The following is a 23,276-nucleotide window of genomic DNA, read 5'->3' as shown; positions in this document are numbered from 1 at the left end:
CTGGTTAAAGATGCATTGCAGGATCATCTAGACAAGACTGCATCAATAATTCAGATACAGCATGGGTTTGTTAAGGGAAAGTCTTGTCTGACAAATTTGATAGGATATTATGATGTGGTTACAAAGGAACTGGATGCAAAAAATAATTTTGATATCATATATTTGGATTTCAGGAAAGCTTTTGATACTGTTGCGCATGGAAGGCTACTGTACAAATTGGAGCAGAATGGTATTAAGGGTAAGTTGCTACAATGGATAAAAGGATGGTTAAGTGCGAGAAGACAGAGGTGGTAATCAATGGGTGCTGCTCTTCTTGGACTAATGTTATTAGTGGAGTCCCACAGGGTTCAGTGTTAGGTCCACTGCTGTTTTGTATATTTATCAATGATATTGATGAAGGTATATCAGGCTTAATGTTGAAGTTTGCAGATGATACAAAGGTTGGCAGGGTTGTTAATGACAGTAATGGCAGTGTGCTACTGCAACAGGATCTGGATAATTTGGGCAGATGGGCTAAGAAGTGGCAACTGAAGTTTAACCTTGACAAATGCAAAGTACTGCATATGAGTAGAAGTAACCCCAGAGAAACGTACCAACTGTGTGGTACTACACTTAAGGTGGTAGAAAATGAAAAAGACCTGGGAGTAATTGTGCAGGCAGATATGAAGTTTTCTGAGCAATGCAGACAGGCTGCCAGGGCAGGTCATGGGGTTTTGTCAATGATATATAGGAATTTTGCTAGAAGGGAAAAGGAGGTGATTATCCCTCTGTATAAGGCAATGGTCAGGCCACGCCTTCAGTACTACGTACAGGTCTGGAGGCCTCATTTTAGGAAGGATGTAGATTTACTTGAGTGTGTACAGAGAAGGGCAACAAGATTGGTGAGGGGAATGAAGGGATCCTCTTACCAAGAGAGGCTTAAGTTCTGCAAATTGCAGTGGCTGGAGACTAGGCACCTGCGCGGTGATCTGATTGAGGTATATAAGGCCTTGAATGGGTTGAGCACGCTGAATTCTGATGGGATCCTTCCACTTGTTCAGATTACGAACCTAAGGGGGCATAAATTCAAATTAAGAAAGGACAGATGTAGAATAGATGTGCGGAAATTTGCCTTTAGCCAGCGGGTGGTTAATTGCTGGAACAAACTTCCATCTGTCGTTGTGGAAGTTGATAGGTTGAATAAATTTAAGGAGGAACTGGACATGCATTTAGAGGGAATGGTGTGATTTTTTTTTTTTTGGCTGATGCTGCATAAGCTCATACATTTGCTTTCTTGCATCACATGCCACTACTACTATTACTACTACTGTAGCACGATTTTTTTTACACACTGTCATTTGCACATTAGGAAGGAGAATGGCATGAACTACAAAGCTGAGCTAAAGAGCAATGCCTTTTATTTCATAACTTTTTAAAAATAGAGATAAATAAAAAAAGAAAAACATTTGTAGATAAAAACACTGCCTTTCATTTCATGTATCATTTTCTAAAATTGCCTCACTTTACTCAATACATTTCATACAGCACTTAGCAAGTTTCTGTATTCTATTTTAGTAAAATTCTTTTGGCTGAGAGCCCAACCATTGCTTCGCAGCTGCTTTAGCTTCTTCATCAGCATTGTATCTGTTGCCTTGGAGATATCCTTTAAGCTTGGGAAAAAAAAAAAAAAATGCCACTTCGGGAAAAATCTTAAATATAGGGAGGATTATAGAACAACTTCAAATATCCCAGTGACAAAACTTTTGCCATTGCACAGCGATAGTGAAGCCATATGTGTGCTGAAGTAACATAGTGGTATTGCCAAGCCTTACCTTATTTAATTTTTTTTTAATGTACTATAAATTTATTGGGACTTTTCCAAAAAAACCATGTGTGTACCCTGCACAAACGAAAGATGTTTTATTTTATGTGAAAACAGCTTTGATGAAAATCAAAACCGTTTAAATTTTTAAAATCGAACAGGTAGAATCAAAGCTATGAACGATGTAACCGAATCAACACTAGTGATTGAGTTAGCATCATTTAGGAAGTGACATCATTTGCGTCATTTCCATCTTGCATTTTCGTTACCAATCGGTTTTACTTCAATCCAAAAATTTAGTAGTGCCATTGATGATTTTTTGATGTTTTCACATCAAAAAACATTTTTGGCAGTCAGAAGCTCAATAATTTCACTTTGTTTGCATTACATGTTTAATGGTGGTTCCATTTAAATCAGAATAACTTGTAAATGAACAACCACACAAAAATGCTACTGTGCATATATAAACTATTGGCTACAAGGAATATCTAGCTGGAACTTGCTCCAGCACCTAACACTAAGGTTATGAGTTAGCATCATTTAGGAAGTGACATCATTTGCGTCATTTCCATCTTGCATTTTCGTTACCAATCGGTTTTACTTCAATCCAAAAATTTAGTAGTGCCATTGATGATTTTTTGATGTTTTCACATCAAAAAACATTTTTGGCAGTCAGAAGCTCAATAATTTCACTTTGTTTGCATTACATGTTTAATGGTGGTTCCATTTAAATCAGAATAACTTGTAAATGAACAACCACACAAAAATGCTACTGTGCATATATAAACTATTGGCTACAAGGAATATCTAGCTGGAACTTGCTCCAGCACCTAACACTAAGGTTATGAACTAAAAAACATTGAAAAACAGCTTGTCAAAAGTAGAAAAAAAAAAAAAAAAAAAAAAAAAAAACAGATTTTAAATTGAACTTTTTTTTCCTTTTGGTTTAATTTTCTCTTTTTCATTTTTTTCAAATTTTGTTTGAAATTTCTTCATTAGTCTGAAATTTGGTGTCAGCCTCTAAAAAAGTCATGGGTTTAGTAAAGATTCACATTCACCTAGAATCTCCCCCCCTCCATGACAGCAGGCTGGAACCAGGCACATCCATTGTTGTTGTTATTTTGGTTTTTAGAAGCATTAGCAACTAAGGCCATATTGCTCCGGGGATATGCAGTGGTCATTCCCTGACCTTTCCGCATCCTCCATATTTGGTAGTCACAGGCTCGAACCCCGGTCTAATCAAGAAGCGTGTGCTATGTGCCCACCTGGCTATGGAGGCACTGGCACATCCATTACATTTTTTTTTTTTTTTTTTTTTAACATAGTTACCAAGCAAGGAAGATACATTATTTCTGTCATTTAATGAACACACTTCCATAAGCTATTTTTGCAGAACACCTCTGATGATTTCCAGGTGAAAAATAACTTCCCAGATAGGAAGTGGAAGAAATTTGAAGGGATAATGTCAGAAATGTATGACATACAAGCACCACATTAGCTTTCCATCTAAGATGCAGAATGTGAATTGTATTCAGAGGCAAAATTATGAGGGTAAAGCAGCACCATAACTCTGGTCAACATTCTTTAACAACTGAATGCAAATGGGTCAAAAGGCCGCAACAATATATCCCAATGACACCAATGTCCCTTTGTAGAAATCAGTGAGGATCACAGCATGCTATTCAAAGAAAACTAACAGCATTACCTTTCCAATAGGGTGCCTATATTTTTGCCTTTTTCAAAGTCAGTGACTGAGAATGTTTCCATTTTTTGGAATGGTTTTACCTTAGCTTCATGTTCAAATGGTGGATTTAGAAGTCATCTAGTCACTAGTCATGAAAAGAGGTTATCTTGGACACTGTTGCATGCAATAAAAAATTGCTCTGTGCAATTCTGTCTTCAAATTGTTCAATCTTCCTTACATATTCTGGAAAGGTGACAAAAGTTAAAGGATCCACTGAGAGAAATTATATGCAAATGTTTTGTTTGTTTTCCACAGTCCTCTGAGAGTGTACTAGTTCTTTGTGAACTGGTACATAACAAAAACATAGCTGCTATGTAACAGCTTCTTCATATTCTCCTTTCTGGACAGCAGTTGTTGGGTATCCTAACATCATGAAAATTAATATGTTCCCACTTAAACTGCCTATCCAAATGCTATTCTATTATAATATTACAGGATGGACAATCCATACTTACATTACTAATGCACTTATTTCCTCATGAATTATTCCTAAATTTTTCCCACTGAAGAAACAGGAATGGATGACAATTCATTAGTAATGTAAGTATGGATAAATGTAAGTCAAGAATTGCCAATAAAGAAATTTATAAATCAGTACCTTATAAAAGCTACAGTAATAATTTTTATTAAAAAATAAATTATTTTATTTAAGTGTTATTATTTTATTTTAATCATTTTTATTAAAAATCATTACTGTAGCTATTATAAGAGTCAATTTTGGCTCTTATAATAGCTACAATTATAAGTCCAACACATTGATACACTTTAAATTTGCATCAACTGGTAATAAATTATATTACGAAGTATGGTATCTTATGGTTATATATGGTATATTTAATGGGGGGATACAATGCCTTTTTCATTAATTACAAAGTAAAAAATGAAAAGAATTACACAGTTAATATAGCACATAATTATGATTAATTTTTAATTATAATCCCTTTTATCCATTTGACTATAACATAGTTTTATCTATCCTATAAACAGGACTCTACCATTTTGTACAGTGGCTTAACTTGGAATGGGGGAAGTCAAACACATTCCATCAAAATGATGGAAGGTGCTTGAACATTCAAGCTTACAGGAAAGACATTTGCACATCACCAATCTATACGAACCTCCCCTGAATCTAAGGATGCGCTCATAATTGTAGCCAAAAGTTTGCTTACCTCTTTACTATTTCTTTTAATATAATTGGATAGATTACATTAGTCTGAGGTTCCTTATTTTCTTTTAACTTCAGCAATTTCTCTTTCACTTTCTTCTCAGTCATCCCAAAATCATTTAGCTCCTAGTTATAATTTAGTGTGCTTCTGGCATTCCCACCCCTAAAAACTATATTGTGGGTGAATGCAAATTATTTATTCAACTTGTCAGCAACCTATTTATTCAGTTTGTCAGCAACCTAAATGTGACCATCATTAGTTATGTTATTCATATCCAGTGGGCCAACATTGTTCATCCCTTTCCTTCTATTCTTCACATAAGCAAAGAACTCCTTACTACTTTTCTTTGCATTCTTAGCCAAGGACTTCTCATAATATGCTTTAAGTTCCCTAATCCCCCCCTAGTGACTTGATTGCAGACTAGTATATACTTATTATATGTTTCTGTGTCTCCTGCTGAATTTATAATCATTCCAAGCATTTTTCTTTTCTGCTGCTAGTCTCATCAGTTCATCTGACATCCATTTAGGTCTAAATCTTGAACAATATCTTAAAGCTTATTAGCTTCTATGATTAATTCCCTGAATGCCTCCCACTTAGAATTTGCAGTTGGTAATACCATCAGCTGATCCTACTGAAAGGAATTTAGAAAAAGACCATTGTAGTCACCTTTACAAAAGCAAAATCCATTCCCTTTACCCTTGACAGTAGTTATATCTTTAAACAGATCCCACATCAATATTTTATGAGCAATGTGGTTGTTTTTCTGGATATTTTTAATGAATGAAGAGTCACTAGTGATAATTTGATCAACAGTACTGCTTTCTCTTGTTGCCCCTCTAACATGCTACTGTAGAAAACAGCCATCCAACAAATCCAAAAAATTTCTGTACTGTGCGAGTGATCAAACCACAAGTTCCAGTCAATATCAGGAAAGTTTAAGTCCCCATTAAAAGACTAGTTTTGTGTCCACTTTATTTGGTCTGTTCATTATACTCATCTGAGCTATTTGGCCTATAGCAGATGCCTATTCTCATTTTAATTTTCCCTGTGCTCATATCACACCAAACTGATTCAAAACTGCACTGGCCAACCACATCATCCAAATACAATGCCTTAGATTCTATGTGCTTCTTAACCAAGAGCATTTAAAACTTATTATTATTTTTAATTATTATTATATTTTTTATTGCAGAAAAAGACTGTGGCTTCCTTGCACTATGAGATTAATACTAATACCCCCACCTTCCCTCCATCCTTCCTATAGTCATTGTACTCACCATATTCAAATTCTGCATCCCTTATGACTGAAGTACCATGTCTGGCATTTCTTTGGCTACTGATGGTTAAAATCAAAAAACTTGGTGAACCACATATGTACAATCATATTATAAAAGCCTACATTTAAAAAAATGAAAATAAAAAAAGTTAAACAATTAATTTTTAAGATTAAGCCATACCTCCGTCGTTTGTCTGCTCTCTCTCTATCTCTATCTCGACGTCCATCTAGAAACAGTTTTAAATCATCCTCATCAGATGCCATTCTAAAGTACAAAAAGGGTATCAAATAATAAAATTAGAAATGGCACAGATGTTAACAATTCTGAAGAACTAACAAGTACTAACAACAGAAACATTTTTTAATTTAATTTAACCTTAATTTATTTTGAACTGTTGGCAATTTATAATTAAAATGATATGATTCAACTAGATTCTTTTTGTACCTTTAATAATGATAAGATTAAATGGAAGAAACTTTCAATCCCTATTTCATTCATACTCAAGTACTACAATATAGTATTTCTGACAAAAAGTATCTTGTACACATATATATTAAAATTTGGTAATAATCAAACTGTTCTACTTGTTTTAGTACCACTGTATTCCTATTTTGAAATCTCTCATTTTTAGTTCATATTCAGCACATGATATCCCAAGAGAACTATAGCCTTGTAATCTTATGACACAATAAACTGGATTTATTTATTTAAAATCTGATAAATTTATTTATTTAAAAATCTAAAAGCCTGGACTTGTAACTGTGCAATTCTGGAAATTGCACAGTTACAAGTCCAGGAAAATACCAGATGGTCCATGCTATTAAAGAGCTAGTGGGCCAATTCACATGAAAATATATTGTGTTTTTAAATTAAATTAACAGTGCCAATTAAAATTTAAATAAAATAAGAAATGGTTATTTTATATATAACATAAAACTATAAATTATATATTACTATAAATGGACAACTTAAACAGTGGCCTGTGCAGATTCCCAATTGTGCGTGGACTACATTGATAATATAGTCTATGTCAGCAATAAACTCAGCCGCATGCAATAATTAGACTGTATAATACCACTCTGTAATGTTGTTTCACTTGTGACACAATATATTCAAATCAGGCATACAAAATATAAAAAATGTAGCTTATCCATGTTGAAATGCAAAAATTTAGTTGAAGAAATGCAATGAGAGGTCAGGCTTGAAAACTATATTTCCCAATATTTCTGTTATACAGAATTTAAGGCTGAAAATTTGAATTATATGATAGCTAAAAGTGAAGCAATGAAAACCTCTCAAAACAGTAAAAAATGTATTATTAGAAGGAAGCCAAGCTATTCAGTGTCAGGGAGTAACAATGTTTATTCTCCTAAAGATAAGAAAATAAGCACTAAAAAAATGATCAAAGTAGACAATTTTACAAAGTGTATTATTTGTTTTAAAATCCATGATTTTGTTAAAAGAATTCTTCTCACATTAAAATGCTTTTTAGTAGAAGTGAAAACTCTTGCTTTTAGACTGGCAGAAAATATCTTTAAACTCTACTTAAAGAAAAACCCTACTTTAAAATTGCCAACCTTGGAGAAAACTGTCATTGAAAAACTGAAAATAGTGGCCATGCAAGAACAATACTTAGGGAAAATGTGATGAGCCAGATAAGGCAAAAAAATAATTTAAATTGATGAGACAGTAGCTAGGTATTGGCACCTGATGAAAGCAGTGTACTGCTGCCAAACAATACAGGCCATTACCTAATTACTGTTTCATGCTGGAGGAGGTAAGTGGGTTTCTAAAAAACTCATTATGAATTTTTAAATCAAGACAAAAGACTATATGAACTTTGAAAATTTTTTGAAGTGGACAGAAGAAAAACTCATATTAAATTGTTCACCTAACTGTATAATTGTAATTATTATTATTATTAGCCATATGGTACAAGGAAGCCTGAGGCTTATGCTGCACCAGCCAAAAAAAAATTCTGAGTTACCCTGTGTGTGTGTGTGTGTGTGTGTGTGTGAGAGAGAGAGAGAGAGACGTAGAAGGAAATCACAAGTTTTTTTTTTTTTTTGGTAGTTGTTGGCACATCGGCTTCTGTGGCCATAATGCACCTCCCAAGGTTTTTGCAGTACTTTGATCCAAGCCCGAGGCGGGATTTGAACCCGCGACCTTTGGGTTGCCAGGCAGGCACTTTACCCACCCAGCTAGCCCGGTCGGCGAAATCACCAAGAAAGAGAAGAATGATGATATCCAGCTGAGGACCCTGGGTGTGCCAAACCCATACTCACCAGATGTGAGCTCCTGGGGTTAATAATGGATAATGCTAGCTATCATTATATCCAATGAAATAAAAAGCCAGGTGGTGCCATATCTCTGAAAAGAAATACACAGCAATGGTTGCAGAACAATGATCTAAAAAAATAAGATACATAAAAATATTATGTTGCAATGATCTAAAAAAATAAGAATTTGGAACTGATAAATAAAACGCCATCATCAAAAAAAAAAAAATCTGTGAAATCTTAAATTTTTAAAGCTTGTGGGCATATCATTTTGTTTATAGACCTCAGTAAACAAAGATTTCAATCCAACTGGCTTATCGGGAGGGGGGCATAAAAGTCTGAACTGAACTGAACTGCTTCAGAAAACACTGCAATAGCCCTGAATACTGTGAAAATACTAGCACAGAAACTGTTTCTTGAATACACACCAGATAAATTAAAAAAATATTGCAAACATGAAAGTCAAATTGAGGATGAAACTGATAGCACAACAATACTTATTATACCTATACCTATACTTATCAATAAGTATAAGTATAGTAATACACTATCGTAAATATAGTAGAACTGTCTTCTTAAAAGTCTGAATGCAATCCTAAAATTTTTCCATGTGAGACGCACATTTTGCTGATTATTTTGTAACAAAAAAAGGGAGAGAGAGAGAATCTTTATTGCAACTAAATGAATACAATGTACATATATAGATTTAAGTGAAGTTGCAATTGTCCCGTCACGACCAACAGCCAGGGGCTAAATGTTATACATCAGGAAAAAATTAGTATAAGGACTTTTTTGTGATAATTATTTACTCGTACAAATTTGTAATTTATAATTTAGGACCTTGTCAACATCACAGTTTAAAACGCTGTGTTACATGATACACATATTAAGTAATTTTAACATTCTACAAAAAGCATATAATAATATTGCATTTGGCTCACAATGGAATGAAAATTTTATTTTTTCAGTCACTCTACAAGCTGGACAAATAACAAAAAACCCAAAATTACAATAAGCCGGATAGTTTAAATGGTGGCCTTTGCTTACTCATCATGAAATGAACTTTTCTGAAATTCTGATATTGTTTATTCTGTAAATGTTATTTTCTCTATGAATACCATTTAAGTTTTAAAAAATAGATGTCTCGTTGAAAGAAATTCCTATTTAACCTTTTAATGCATGAATTACTATAATAAGGATGTTCTAATAAGCTTACAGCAAAAAAAAAACTATGCCTTGTCAGTTATACTCCAGATTATGGGTACACTTCCGGAGGAAGTGGCTTCTTCTGCTTGACTCCATCCTGAATTACTAGCGTAAACTAACCTAACCTTTTTTCACTAGCCAAAAATGAAAGTCTATTAAAAAACCCACCCTTCTTTTGCTTGAATCCATCCCGAATTTAGCCAAGCCTGCAACGAGGTGACAAGGTGTACCCATAATCTATGGTTCAGCCGCTTTGTCAGCTGCACTCTACCCCTTACCGCAGATCTCCCCACTTTGGTGTGAATTCGTTTCATGCTGACTGAGCAAAGGTCACCACTTAAGCTGCTAAGCTATACTGTAATCTTCAATATTTTTTTTGCATAACTTCATTTTTTAGAAAAAATAATAGTACATGTTCCTATTAACTTTACACAGAAACATGGGCTCACATACTTTTTTGAATTCCAGGGCTGATTCTGTATGGTGTTTTAGATATAAATGCAAACTTAATATTACAAAATGATATAGCTGTTTTTATGTGATTTTAATTGTTAGAATGCTAATATATCGACAATGGGGCCACTTAAGTTAAGCTGAAATTTCTTGCCTGATATAAACGTTATCATTATATAAATGAAACCACTAAAGTTTCACCATGTTACACCATAGCACTGCAAACTGTATGCCGAGACCTGCTTTTCTGATATTTCATGCTGCCAATCATTCAATGGAAAAACGTTGTCTGCTGTGTTAATGGCATTTAAAGGGCGAACGGTCAGTTTGCATTTTACTTTACAAAAGCCATAAAATAACAAAGCCGCCCTCTCGATTTTATCAACAAGACAGAAAAATGTCCAGGGATTTAACAATTTCCATGGTAGCTAGACTCAGTAAGGTAATGTTCCATGAGTGAAGGCCCAGTTTAAGAAAATGAAACCACTAAAGTTTTCAAAGAGCCCTCAAATTTTGCGAGCGATCCAAAGACGAAACTAAACTTCTACCTTGATTCAAAACTAAGATACAGAGAACACTTACTTGAACAATATTTATGAGGATCTCATAAAACCGGAAGGTTCTTTCTTAGAACACAAATATTATTTCAGGACCTTTACAGTCAATGTCCGCTACATACAACCCTCACCCAATCGACACCATCTCCATTTTTAAGTTTAAACATTTATTATCAGCAATTTTAAACAAAATTACAGTTGCCATTTACACATCATAACAAAACGTTTGCTAAAAGTCGATATAATTAACTGCTGCCACCTGCTGGTCAAAATAGGATGAAGTTAAATAATAAAAAATAGCATAGAACCCATCTTACAATGACAGGTATTATCGATCAATACACTACTGTACCAAAATATTAGAGATACATGTACGTAATACTATTCATAGAGAACCCCTTAATAAAATTTTATCACAAGACAAAATGGCAAACTTTTTATGGCTAAATAATACTGCTGCATGTGTTTCAGTGAGTCAGGCACTTATGATATTTGCACAAATGGATTTAGGCTGACCATTTATCATGTAACATAACCAAATAGAGAATAGTAACATGTACACATTCGGTTTTTCAAAAATATGCTGCTTTTTAATAAGTTCTTTGACAACAAATCATTTATCAGACAACTCATCATAGGATTTTGGAAGTGCTCTTTGCTTCCAGTGTCTCTTTACTACCACATGGTAAAGACACATTTAATAAGGATTTCATGCATTAGTCTATCTAAAAATATCTTTCAAATACATTTAATAATGCAGTCTTAGGGCGAAAGTTTTTGTTACGACTCTTCTCCCGGTTTTAGAAGGTGCAGTCTCTGCGACAATTTCTGAGGCCAAAACAGCATTACTTTTGCTGACAATTTGGAAGTTATACAGAAGTACAGTAGGTTGCGATACTTCAGTTAAAAAGTTCAGGAAAACAAATAAAACTTAGTTCAAGTTATACTACCAAGATCAACGATTTTATTCTTTAAACACAAATAAATCTGAGTCTTGACAATTTCTGTTCAAAAACAAAAACAGAGTATCTCTGAGAATAAACAGAGTAATTAATGACAAAGACAAAGTAACTCTCAAGATATACAGGGTAATTAATGTTCAGTGACAGATTTAGGTTGTCAGGGAACCAAGGCAAAGTTAATAGTTGGACTTACCTTACAGACATCTAGCGAAGGTAGGGAGTCTTACGAGCAATCCCTGGTGCACCCTTATAGGGAACCCCAACTAATATCTAGTACCCTATGCATAAATCTGGTCCTTGATAATGCACTACTCAACATGCAACAGAACATGCAAAAAATGTGGTGTAACACGTGCAGCTTGCAATGAAGTGCGACAAAATTTGGTATGGTGGTGTACCATAAACGATGAAATGAGAAGAAAGCGAGAAACTTTTTCAGAGATAGAAGGAACATTTGTAGGGATTGTAAAAGAATTACCAAAAAAGTTGACATTACAGAAGTCGATACGAGATGTTCAAAAATATGGTCACATATCATCAGTACTGCGTTGGATCCCCTCCATAGGCTAAACAGGCCTGACAGCGGTGATCATGCTTGATATAAGGGTGTCCATCAGATTCTGTGTTGGAGTGCAATGCGACGCCCAAGGGCGCCCCATACGTGGTCAATCTAATTTAAGTCTGCTGATCGTGCTGGCCGCAGAAGTCGTTGGATATCTTCAGTTTCAAGATATTCCACCCCCACTTGAGTTCTATGAGCAGTGCGTTATCCTGCATGAAAAGAAAATCTGAGTCAACCGCACCCCTAAAAGTCACACATACGGTTTGAGGATCTGCTCTCCGTACCTATGCGTAGTTATGGTACTCCTATCGAAATCATGAAGAGCAGTGCAGCCGTTAATCATTATTCCGCCCCACACGAGAACACCGTCTCCACTGTAAATGTCCCTTTCTCTGATGTTAAAATGATGGTACCGCATTCCTCGTTGTCTCCAGATGAAATAAAATCTAGAATTTCTTTGTAGACTAAAACAGGGTTCATCAGAGAACAGAACTGAACTCCATTTTTCAGGGCTCCTAGTCACATGTTCATGACACCAGTTTTGACGAGCTGTGCAGTGGTTTGGCGTTAATGGAAAAATTCAAACTCAAATTATTATATTAGGGTTACCCCTAATTAATTATATAAACTCCTATTTTTATCTGTAAATTACGTGTGTTCACTGGTCGATTTGCCTGCTTTGCTGAACAAAAAACCCCAGTTTTTTGAGAAAAAAACCTTGCTATCTACGCTTAAGACTGGCCAACTCAACCACGGAGTGAAAAAAGCCCTTTAAACTTCCTCGCGTCATCGACGGAATTCGAACCCGGATCTTTTCCGCTCGGTGTGGGGAGGACGGCGAAGATATCACTGTGTTACCCGCGCAGACAAGTGGCGTTAATAGGATACAGACCACTAGCCTCCTTGCGTAGAGTCCACTTCAATTGAGCCTTCTTAACACAGTCCGGTTGGAAATGCTTTAATCTGTGATCGCAGCAGCCTCAAGAGACAATTGATAACAGAATATCGTAGGGTTCAGTCTTGCTGTTAGAGTCAGATAGCGGTCTTTTCTGGTTGACGTAGCCTTCGGGTAACCATGGCCAGCTCTTCTTGTAATGGTTCCTGTGTCCTGAAACTGTTTCCATAGCGCCGAGACGACACTGCGTGACATATTAAGCCAACATGCCATCTCCTCCTGCGATTGCACAGCTTCACGTCGTCCAATGCCTGCTCAAAGAATCATCTAAACGGCGGTGACTGCGTGATCCTGAGCACTGGCGATGTGGTTACCCAACTGAGCAAGCCAAAAAACGGGAATAAAGTGATATTGTCACAACCCGTGTTTTTCATAGGCATGAATAATTTGCACAATGTGCGGCTCTGTAAGGTGGTCGATCGGTTTTTATTTAATACTCGGAATTTTCATGTTGCTGTGTTATGCCTGTGACATCAAATATTCGCTTTCGGCGACACTGATCACAATAAAATATTCGTGAAAAACATTTTTTTCTGTTAATTTTGTCGAGCAGTGCATTAAACATATAGAGGAAAATGATGGGGAGATAGCGAGGGAGAAAACATACATGCCTGATATCTTTGGCACAGTTACAACCGAAACTGCAAAGACCTCGAACTGGACTGACCCAATTAATCATATACTAGAAGAATTATTTCCTGAGGATGATTCCGCAGGGGATCTACCAGAGCATTCAGCTATACGAATGGCCAACAAAACCTATGAGACTAAGGCAACTACCCACCCCTTCACCATTGATAAACTGTCGGCAGTGATTAATAGGATCAATCCCGAAAAATGCCCTGGGATGGATCTAATAGAATATGTTTTTATTCTATGTTTCTTCAATCTTAGACCGCTATACCTACAATTACTGTACAATAAATTCTTGCAAGACGGAGTATTTCTCAAAATTTGGAAAGTAGCTCTCCTTCAGTTCATCAGGAAACCTGGTAAACCCCCTGACGACCCTCGCTCCCTCAGACCTATTGCCCTCCTGGCAAATTTCGGGAAAATACTGGAAAGACTCATGGCACTAAAAATCATGCAATTGCTCTGTGAACAAAACCTCTTCTCCCCAGCAAAATATGGTTTTATGCCAGGGCACTCTTCTGAGGAGGCGCTATTTGATCTGGTCCTCCACACAGAAAATTCTACATCCAAATATGAACTGGCTATCTTTGTTGATTTCGAGGGCGCCTTTAACACTATCTGGTGGGACAGTGCATTGTCCCGCCTCCGTCAGGCTCAGTGCTCCCTCCAGCTATATCAGCTCTTTTGAAATTATTTCACATAGCATAAGATAGTAGTTAAATCCAACTTCCTGCGGGTAACCAGATCGACCTCTCGAGGGTGCCTACAGGGTTCTGTCCTAGGGCCCCATGTCTGGAACATGGTCCTCCACCGCTGGCTCACGAAACCCTTGGATGAATGTAAAATAGTGGGGTTTGCAGATGATCCCACTATCGTTGTTCCTGGAAAATCCCGCTTTGACCTAGAATGTAAAGCAAATCGTATCCTGTCCGATCTCAACTCCTGGACGGTGCTCAACAAACTACGAATCAATCCGAATAAAACAAAAATGATGCTCTTCAAATCCAAGCTAGATCTCAGATGCCTACCACAAATTAAGATCTCTGGAAAGTAACTCCCGATCGTAACATTGGCGAAAGTCCTGGGGGTGATTGTTGATCACAAGCTGAGCTTCCACCGACATCTTATGTACTTAGGGATCAAGGCTAAAAGATTCTCAGCGGCCATCATTAGATTTTCCAGATGTGACTGGGGATTCTGAAATAAAACTCTGTCTTTATACTACAGAGCAGTCTTTTTTCCTATTGTGACATATGCGGCTGGAACGTGGTTTCATAGAGTGAAGCTAGTCACAATAAAAGACAAACTTAACTCCATCCAGCGAAGCATGCTTTTGTCTACTCATAGAATTTGCCGGACAGTGTCCACAGCTATCATTCAACTGATTGCCGGAACATTACCCCTGGATTTGTACGTCATCTATCGAGGTCTGAATTTCAGGATCAAGAAGAAAATTCCAACTAAAATCCTTGAAATTGAACTGAGTCTAAACAGCAACCCCAAATCCGAAAGACTCAAGTGCTACAATGAACTAATAAACATTTGGCAGACCAGATGGGATACCTCTGTAACAGGCACCATCGCTAGAAACTTCCTTCCAGAGGTCTCGTTTACTGCAACGAAAACTGTTAAGTCCTGGCTGTCTCTGACCTTGGAATCCTGCTTCTTGTTCACTGGATACGGCTCCCTCAACGAGAAGCTTTTTCAGCTAAGACAGTGTACAACAGATAGCTGTTTCTGCAGAGAAAAAGGAGAACTGGCAGCATCTCCTACTTGAATGTCCGCTGTATGAATACATAAGAAGAATTCTTACACAGGCAGTACCAAACATCACTGAGAATCAACCGGACCTCCTACTCTAAACACCAGAAAATTCTCTCAGCGCTGCTGACTTATGCTGCACGGGTCTTTGAGCGTAGAAGGCGAACCATGCTGAAGCAAGACACGTTAGAAATACTTGTGCAGCAAACTGCAAGTCCACAGTGAAAACCTTTTTTCCCCTTATTATTATTTATATAATTTTTTATTTATTTATTTTATTTTATCTGTCGTAGCGTTCTGTTATTATTTATTTTTTTTTAGTTTCTTATTTTATTATTTTTCTTTTTAGTTTTATTTATTTATTATTATTTTTTATTACTTGTTATTTTTTATTTATTTATTTTATTATTATTTCTTTATTTATTTATTTATTTTATTATTTTTTTTTTCTTTATTTATTTATTTTATTATTATTTCTTTATTTATTTATTTATTTTATTATTATTTCTTTATTTATTTATTTTATTTTATTGTTTTTTTTCCTTCATAACGTGCACCACGAGTGTTTGTTTTTTTTTTTCTCCCTTCCCCCATCTGGAATGAGCCCCCAGAGGATCCTGGCCCACCTTCGGGCAACACTAGGTGAATCAGCGTCTCTTTTGAGACGGTAGGTATTTTACTGGGACTGGCCCACCTTCTCGTGGTGTGGACGAGTACCCAGAATCATCGGTCCAGGTGACTGTTGCTTCTGGGTAGCCAAGCGGCCAGACACAACAACAGAACACACAAACCTACGTCACACACATATCTGGCCCATTTGTAGTGATAGTGTTCTTCACAGAGAAACGAGGCGGAGTTGAACAGACGTTCTAGCTTCCCCCCATTACATATACACATGTCCAATGGGGGTAAAGTAATCTAGATCCAATGCTAGTTATATTAAGCTAAAGAAGTCAATACGGATTTTTTATTTTTTTTATGCTTAATTAACGTTGTAATTTGTAGCAAAGCAAAAGCTTTAAGTGCCATAATTACACGGGTATGCATTAATAGTTTAATATTAATATATATATATATATATTTTTTTTTTTTTAAATTATAGTTTAAAAAATAATGCAGGATCATCTCGACAGTAACACTATTATTTTATTTATTTTTAAGCCACCCGAATAATTAAATTCATCTGCCGTGCTGTGTCTTATGTCTGTTAATTGCATGTGTTCTCTGGTCGATTTGCCAGAGACGAAACACCCCAGTTACTGGGGGAAAAACCTTGCTATCTACGCCTTAGACCAACTAACTCAGCCACGGAGTGAAAAAAACTCATTAAAATTCCTCACGTCGTCGGTGACGATACAACTGTAGTAGCACAGTGCACGGACTCTCGACAGTGACAGCAGTCCCAGCACGGATTTGTTAAGGAGAGATCTTGTCCAACCAATCTGATTACCTGCTACAGTGGTCTCCAAACTTTTTTGGTCGCGCACCCTATTTTACTTAAAAGGACTAGCGCACACCCGGAATAAAAAAAAAAAAAAAAAAAAAAATATATATATATATATATATATTTTTTTTTTATTTATAAATCATTTACATGGAAGGCATTGCATCTAAAATTACATTTATAAAATCAAATATAATTTTAAAAGATCACAAATAAAAAAAATACAAAACAAAGTTAAATTGAAGTTCAAGCACAAAATGTATGTATTTGAACGTGCATGATCGAATAAAGCCGCGCGATCAAACAAAGCCGCATATTGAAGTATTAAAAACAATTATTTATAATTTTTATTTTCAATAACGTTTCGGAAAACTAAAGTTTTCATAATTAATAAATATTGATTTATTGCGGATTATCTCGCGCACCCCATGGATCATCTCACGCACCCCTAGGGGTGCGCAAACCCCATGGATTAATGTTGATAGTGAACCCGTTAGAGTTCAGTGTTAGGCTCTTTAATGCTTTCTAAATTTATTACTAATGTTGATGAAGGCATATCAAATTTAATGTCTAAGTTTGCTGATGATACAAAGGTTGGTAAGGTGGTTAATTACAGTAATGAGGTCCCATAAGTGATCCAAGAAAAACATTCCAGTTGGGCGATGCCATACTAAGGGTAGTGAAGAACGAAAGAGACGTAGGTGTAACTGAACAGTCCAACATGAAGTTCTCTGAGTAGTAGAGCAGGAATTTACCAGCAGGTACAAGGAGGTGATTATCAAATTGTAAAAAGCAATGATTATGCTGCAGCTTGAGTTCACTACTGTATACAGGTCTGAAAGTCTAATTTTAGTAATAATGTAAGTCTTTCGGAACGGACGCAAAGAGCAACAATGTTGGCTGTGGGCATAAGAGGTTACATTTACCAAGAAAGACTTCCATTGTGTAAATTGCTGCATCTAGACACTAGGCACTTGCGAAGAGATCTAACTGAAGTGTTAATTTTTTTTAAATGGATTGAGTAAACTTAGTATTAATGGTATCCTAATTCTTTCGCAGATGGCACACGTTGTTGTTGTGGTAGGGTTTTAGAGAATTATTGACTAGAGCCATATTGCTCCGAATATACTGTCTGTAAATAGCATGTGCTATGTGATAGATTTTTTTGTTTTCTGGACGAAAAACCCGTTTCCGGAAGGAAAAAAACCATGCTACCCTCGCCTGAGACCGACTAACTCAGCCACGTTACGAAAAAGGCCTATTGAAATTCCACGCATTACTGATGGGATTCGAACTCAGTTCTTTTCCACCTGGTGTGAGGATGACGGCGATTATACTAATTGTGCTCGAAGGCTCTGCACGCAAAGATATTTTTGCAACACTTTAACGAGTTCTGAGAGAACCTAAAATATTTCAACCAGTCAGTCAATGTTAAACTTCAGTAGCTACTTCTCAGCTCATCTGCTCAACTTTTCCAGATCCTGTTGCAGAAGCATACTATCATTACTGTTATTAACAACCCTTTTTGGGATTGTCAAATTTCGAAGTTACAGTAAATGCTAGGAGTATAGTCAATAAATTTGATGAATTTGAAGTTCTGGTTAAGACATCAAAGGCGGATATTGTTGAGATATCAGAGACGTGGTGTGACACAGATATAAGCAATGCAGAATTGTAATTTGGGAAGTACAATGTGTACAGAAAGGATAGACAGGATAGGAAGGGTGGAGGGATTATGCTGTTAGTTAAAAAACACATAAAATCTAAGGAAGTGCATCCAGTTGACATAGATGGACAGTGCAATGTTGGGTTAGTTTGGTGTGACATAAGCACTGGGAAAGCAAAAATGAGAGCAGGAGTAAGTATAGGCCTAATGACTCTGATGAGTACAATGAACAATTATACAAAGAAATAGAATGGGCCAGTAAATCAGAGTGGCTTATAATATAATAGGGGACCTTAACTTCCCAGATATAGACTGAAACTTGTGATTAGTCACTCGCACACTAGCAAGGCTTTTGTAGATTTATTGGATGATTGTTTTCTACTGCAGCATGTTAGAGAGGCAACAAGGGGAAGTAACACTCTTCATCTGATTATCAGCAGTGATCATTTATGCATTAAGGATGTAAAGATAAGGGAACCACTAGGTGGCAGTGATCAGAGTGTACTGATGTGGGATTTACTTAAAGATGTAACTACCATTAGGGGTAAAGGGAAGGGTTTTTGCTTTCGTAAAGGTGACTACAGTGGTCTCACATATTTTTTTGAAGTTCTATACAGTGGGACAAACTGATGATGTTACCAACAGCAAATTCTAAATGGGAAGCATTCAAGGAAGTAATTTTAGAAGCTTCTAGGCTTTTTATTCCAAATAAGAAATACTGCTCTAGGTTTAGGCCCAAATGGATGTCAGATGAACTAATGAGACTAGTGGCAGAGAAGAAAAATGCATGAGATGCACATAAATTGTCAGGCGACACAGAAGCCTATGTTAGATACAAGCTAGTCTCTAATCAAGTCACAAAGAAGGTTAGGCAAGTGAAGGCAGGTTATAAGAAATCTTTGGCAAAATATTCAAATAAAAACAGCAAAGAGTTCTTTACTTATGTAAACTTCAGAAGGAAGGGGATGAATCAGATTGGTCCATTTGACATCAATGGTTCATTCTCAGATAGCTGCCGAAATAAATGAGTATTTGCATCTACATTCACATATGAGGAGTTATTCAAGGAGGAGAGGGCTAGATGTTTATGAAACTCTAAAAGGGAATTAAATGATTTTGTAATAACTGAGAGCAAAGTGGAGGAGAAATTGTTGAAGTTAAACATCAGAAAGGCACATGGAATAGATATTATCTATTCAGTTATATTAAAATAGGTGGCAAAGTTAGTAAGCAAACCCTTAGCCATAATTATGAGAGCATCCTTGGACTCTGGGGAAGTCCCCACGGACTGCAGTTGTGCAAATGTATCTCCAATTCACAAAGGGAGCTCTCAGGGTGACACGAGTAATTATAGACTTGTTAGCTTTACTTCTGTTCCAGGGAAAATAATGGAGTCACGTGTTAAAGAAGCATTGGAGGATCATCTAGACAAGACAGCAATAATAATTCACACACAACGTGGATTTGTTAAAGGGAAATCTTGTCTGACCAATTTGATTGGATACTATAACGTGGTCCCAAATAACCCAAGCTCGGTACTAAGTACTATTGGTTCTAATACCTCTTGTGTTTGGGGTTTACATAAAAAAAAAAAAATGAACTGGACGCAAAAAAATAATTTTGTTATCATATACTTGGATTTCAGGAAAGCTTTTGATACTGTTGCACATGGAAAACTACTGCACAAATTAAGTTGCTACGATGGATAAAAGGATGGTTGAGTGGGAGAAGACAGAGAGTGGTAATCAATGTACACTGCTCTACGTGGACCAATGTTATTAGTGGTGTCCCTCATGGTTCGGTGTTGGACCCCATTGTTGTTTTGTATATTTATCAGTTATATTCATGAAGTTATATCAAGCTTAATGTCAAAGTTTGCAGATGATACAAAGGTTGGCAGGGTTGTTAATAACAGTAATGATAGTGTCCTTCTGCAACAGGATCTGTAAAAGTTGAGCAGATAGGCTGAGAAGTGGCTACTGAATTTAACATTGACAAATGCAAAGTACAGTACTGGGGTTACTGCATATGGGTATTAGTAACCCCAGAAAAATGTACCAACCGGGTGATGTTACATTCAGGTGGGTGGAGAATGAAAGAGACCTGTGTGTAATTGTGCAGTCAAATATTAATTGTGCAGTTTTCTGAGCAGTGCAGCCAAGCTGCCAGAATAGGTCAGGGTATTGTCAATGATATACAGGAATTTTACGAGCAGGGAAGGAGGTGATTATCTCCTTGTATAAGGAAATTATCACACATTGAATACTGGGCATGGCCATGCATTGAGTACTGCGTATGGCCACACATTGAGTACTGCGTACAGGTCTGGAAGTCTCATTTTAGGAAGGATGTAGGGTTGCTAGAACGCGTACAGAGAAGAGCAACAAGACTGGTGAGAGGAACAAAGGGGGCGTTCTTACGAAGAAAGGCTTAAGCTCTTCAAATTGCAGCTTCTGGAGACTATGCGCCTGCGAAACGATCTGATTGAGATGTATAAGACCTTGAATGGATTGAGCGGGCTCAATGCTGATGAATTCTTCGTCTTTCTCAGATTACAAACCTGAAGGGCTATAGATTTCAACTGAGGAAACGCAGTTGTAGAACAGATGTGCGGAAATTGAGCTATAACGGAAGTCTTGTCTAATTGATCCTGCAGTGCTTCTTTAACTAGTTAAAGAAGCACTGCAGGATCAATTCCTGGAACAGAAGTTAAACTCACAGGTCTATAATTACTTGTGTCAGCCTTTGATCCTTCTTTGTGAATTGGGGTCACATTTGCACATCTCCAGTCTGTGGGTACCTCCCCTGAGTCCAAGGAAGCTCTCATAATTATGGCTAAGGGTTTGCTTACTTCCTCTGCTGCCTCCTTTAATATAACTGGATAGATCCCATCCACCCCGGGTGCCTTTCTTGTGTTTATCTTCAACAATTTCTCCTCCACTTTACTCTCAGTTTTTACAAGATTCTCTAGCTTACTGCTAGAGTTGAATACACCTCTGGCTTTCCCCTCGCTAAATAACTCCTCATGTATGAATGTCGATGCAAAATATTCATTTAGTTTGTTAGCTACCTGAGCAGGATCATTAACAGTTGATCCATCGATATCAAGTTGAAAATCAGTTTCAAAATGTTCCCCATGGGCAGAGTAAAATATTTATGAATTCTGAAATAGCACTTAAAAATCATCTTTAACTTATGAATGTGTATCTTTTTATTTTTATGTGTAGTTAATATTTCATACCCTTGGGTTATTTTCCCTTCCCCGAAATCACAATTTTTTTTTTCCAAACAATGCAATTTTCAGATAAGCAGATAAAATAAACTTGTATGTTATTTGTTGGGTAAGCTATAATTTTCTCTTTTTTTTGGGCATGGTCTACGTTGGGGGATAAATGGTTACAGTCACCATAAAAGTTGGAGTTAACCTGCTTTGTTAATGTTTTTAAGCAATTAAGTTTAACGTCTTAAGTCTTAAGGCAATTAGAGCCAATACATTAACAAAGATACTCATTTCATTATCAACCAAAAATTGCTTTCAATTTAAATAATTTCGAAATAATCGAGGGAAGTGGGGATGTAAAAATATTTCATCAGCCGAAGGTTAAAGGCCTTATCTACAAGTTGGTTATAAAGTCCATTCCTACTTTTAAAAATTAATATTTCAAATCTATAGACCACATTCCAAAATGATTTTTTCATTGTAATTATTATAGGCATGCTTTTCGCCCTTGTGGGTAGCATCTCTGTCCTCCCCAAACTGGATGGAAAAGACTTGAATTCGAGTACCGTTGATGATATGAGGAACATTTAAGGGCAGTTTTGACAACGTGGCTGATTACGTCGGTCTCAAATCGCTGTTTTTAATTTTTTTAAGTGATTTTTATCGGAAATTGAACTTTCTACCTGCCAAGGTCAACGAACCTCACTTGAAGATTAATTTGAAAATGGCACATCAGCTAGAATGTTACTCCAAGTTCGAGTTACGCGGAACAGTACGATTTTTGTGAGTGAAACGTCTAAATTGTTCCGATATTCATCGTGAAATAACGGCGGTGTATGGGGAAAATGCAATGTTGCGTCCAGCCATAGTGAAGTGACACCAGCCGTTTTAAAGAGGTCGCACAGAATTGACGGATGCTGATCGAAAAGGAAGGCCATCAAAGTCAACCATTGCAGACGTGATGCAGGTTGATGAAATGATTCGCAATAATCGAAGACTGATAATCACAGAAATGGCAAAGGGTTGGATATTTTGATAGGCAGTGTTCATTCCATCGTCTGTGAACATCTTGACTATCGCAAATTGTGTGCACAATGGGTTCCTCGTTCACTGACAAACACAAAGGTCAAGGTTTTTTGTCTTCGCTAGCCTTCCTTCAACGCTATTTTGTGGAAGGCCATGACTTCTTACGCCACATCATTGTTTGTTTGTTTGTTTCGGGATTTATTGGGCGCATCGGCAACTATGACCATAGTGCGCCAACCACATCATCACTGGCGATGAAACGTGGGTACACCATTTCACCCCAGAAACGAAGAGAGCGTCTATGGAATGGAGACACACATTGCTGTATGGAAAAAATTCAAAGTTGCCCCATCAGCAGGAAAGGTCATGGCCACTGTTTTTCGACTGTGGAGTTGTTTACACGAAATTTATGGCAAAAGGCACAATTAATGCTGCCTTATACTGCCAAACATTAAGGCCTTTGCGAACAGCCATGAAAAACAAGAGGCCTGGAAAGTTGAGCAATGGTGTTGTTCTCATACAGCACAACGCTACGCCACACAGTGCACGCACAACATGACA

General features: G+C 36.7%; 1 protein-coding gene across 1 annotated transcript in view; it reads right to left on the bottom strand.

Moving 5' to 3' along the window:
- Positions 1-10,707, bottom strand: part of LOC150079613 (putative ATP-dependent RNA helicase DDX23) — a 147,198-nt gene extending 136,491 nt beyond the window's left edge. The window contains exons 1-2 of the mRNA XM_090383822.1: positions 10,512-10,707; positions 6,172-6,255 (exon numbers count right to left, since the gene is read on the bottom strand). Coding sequence (XP_090239948.1) covers positions 6,172-6,254 — 83 coding nt within the window. The 5' untranslated portion in view covers position 6,255; positions 10,512-10,707. The remainder of the gene's footprint in view (positions 1-6,171; positions 6,256-10,511) is intronic.
- Between the last annotated feature and the right edge of the window lie 12,569 nt (positions 10,708-23,276).

The sequence above is a fragment of the Mastigoproctus giganteus genome, chromosome 10 (genome assembly GCF_048544385.1).
Source record: "Mastigoproctus giganteus isolate SK-2022 chromosome 10, ASM4854438v1, whole genome shotgun sequence".
In the NCBI taxonomy this organism is placed as follows: Eukaryota; Metazoa; Arthropoda; class Arachnida; order Uropygi; family Thelyphonidae; genus Mastigoproctus; species Mastigoproctus giganteus.
Note: the sequence above shows the minus strand (reverse complement) of the source record. Positions and strands in the feature narration are given on the sequence as shown.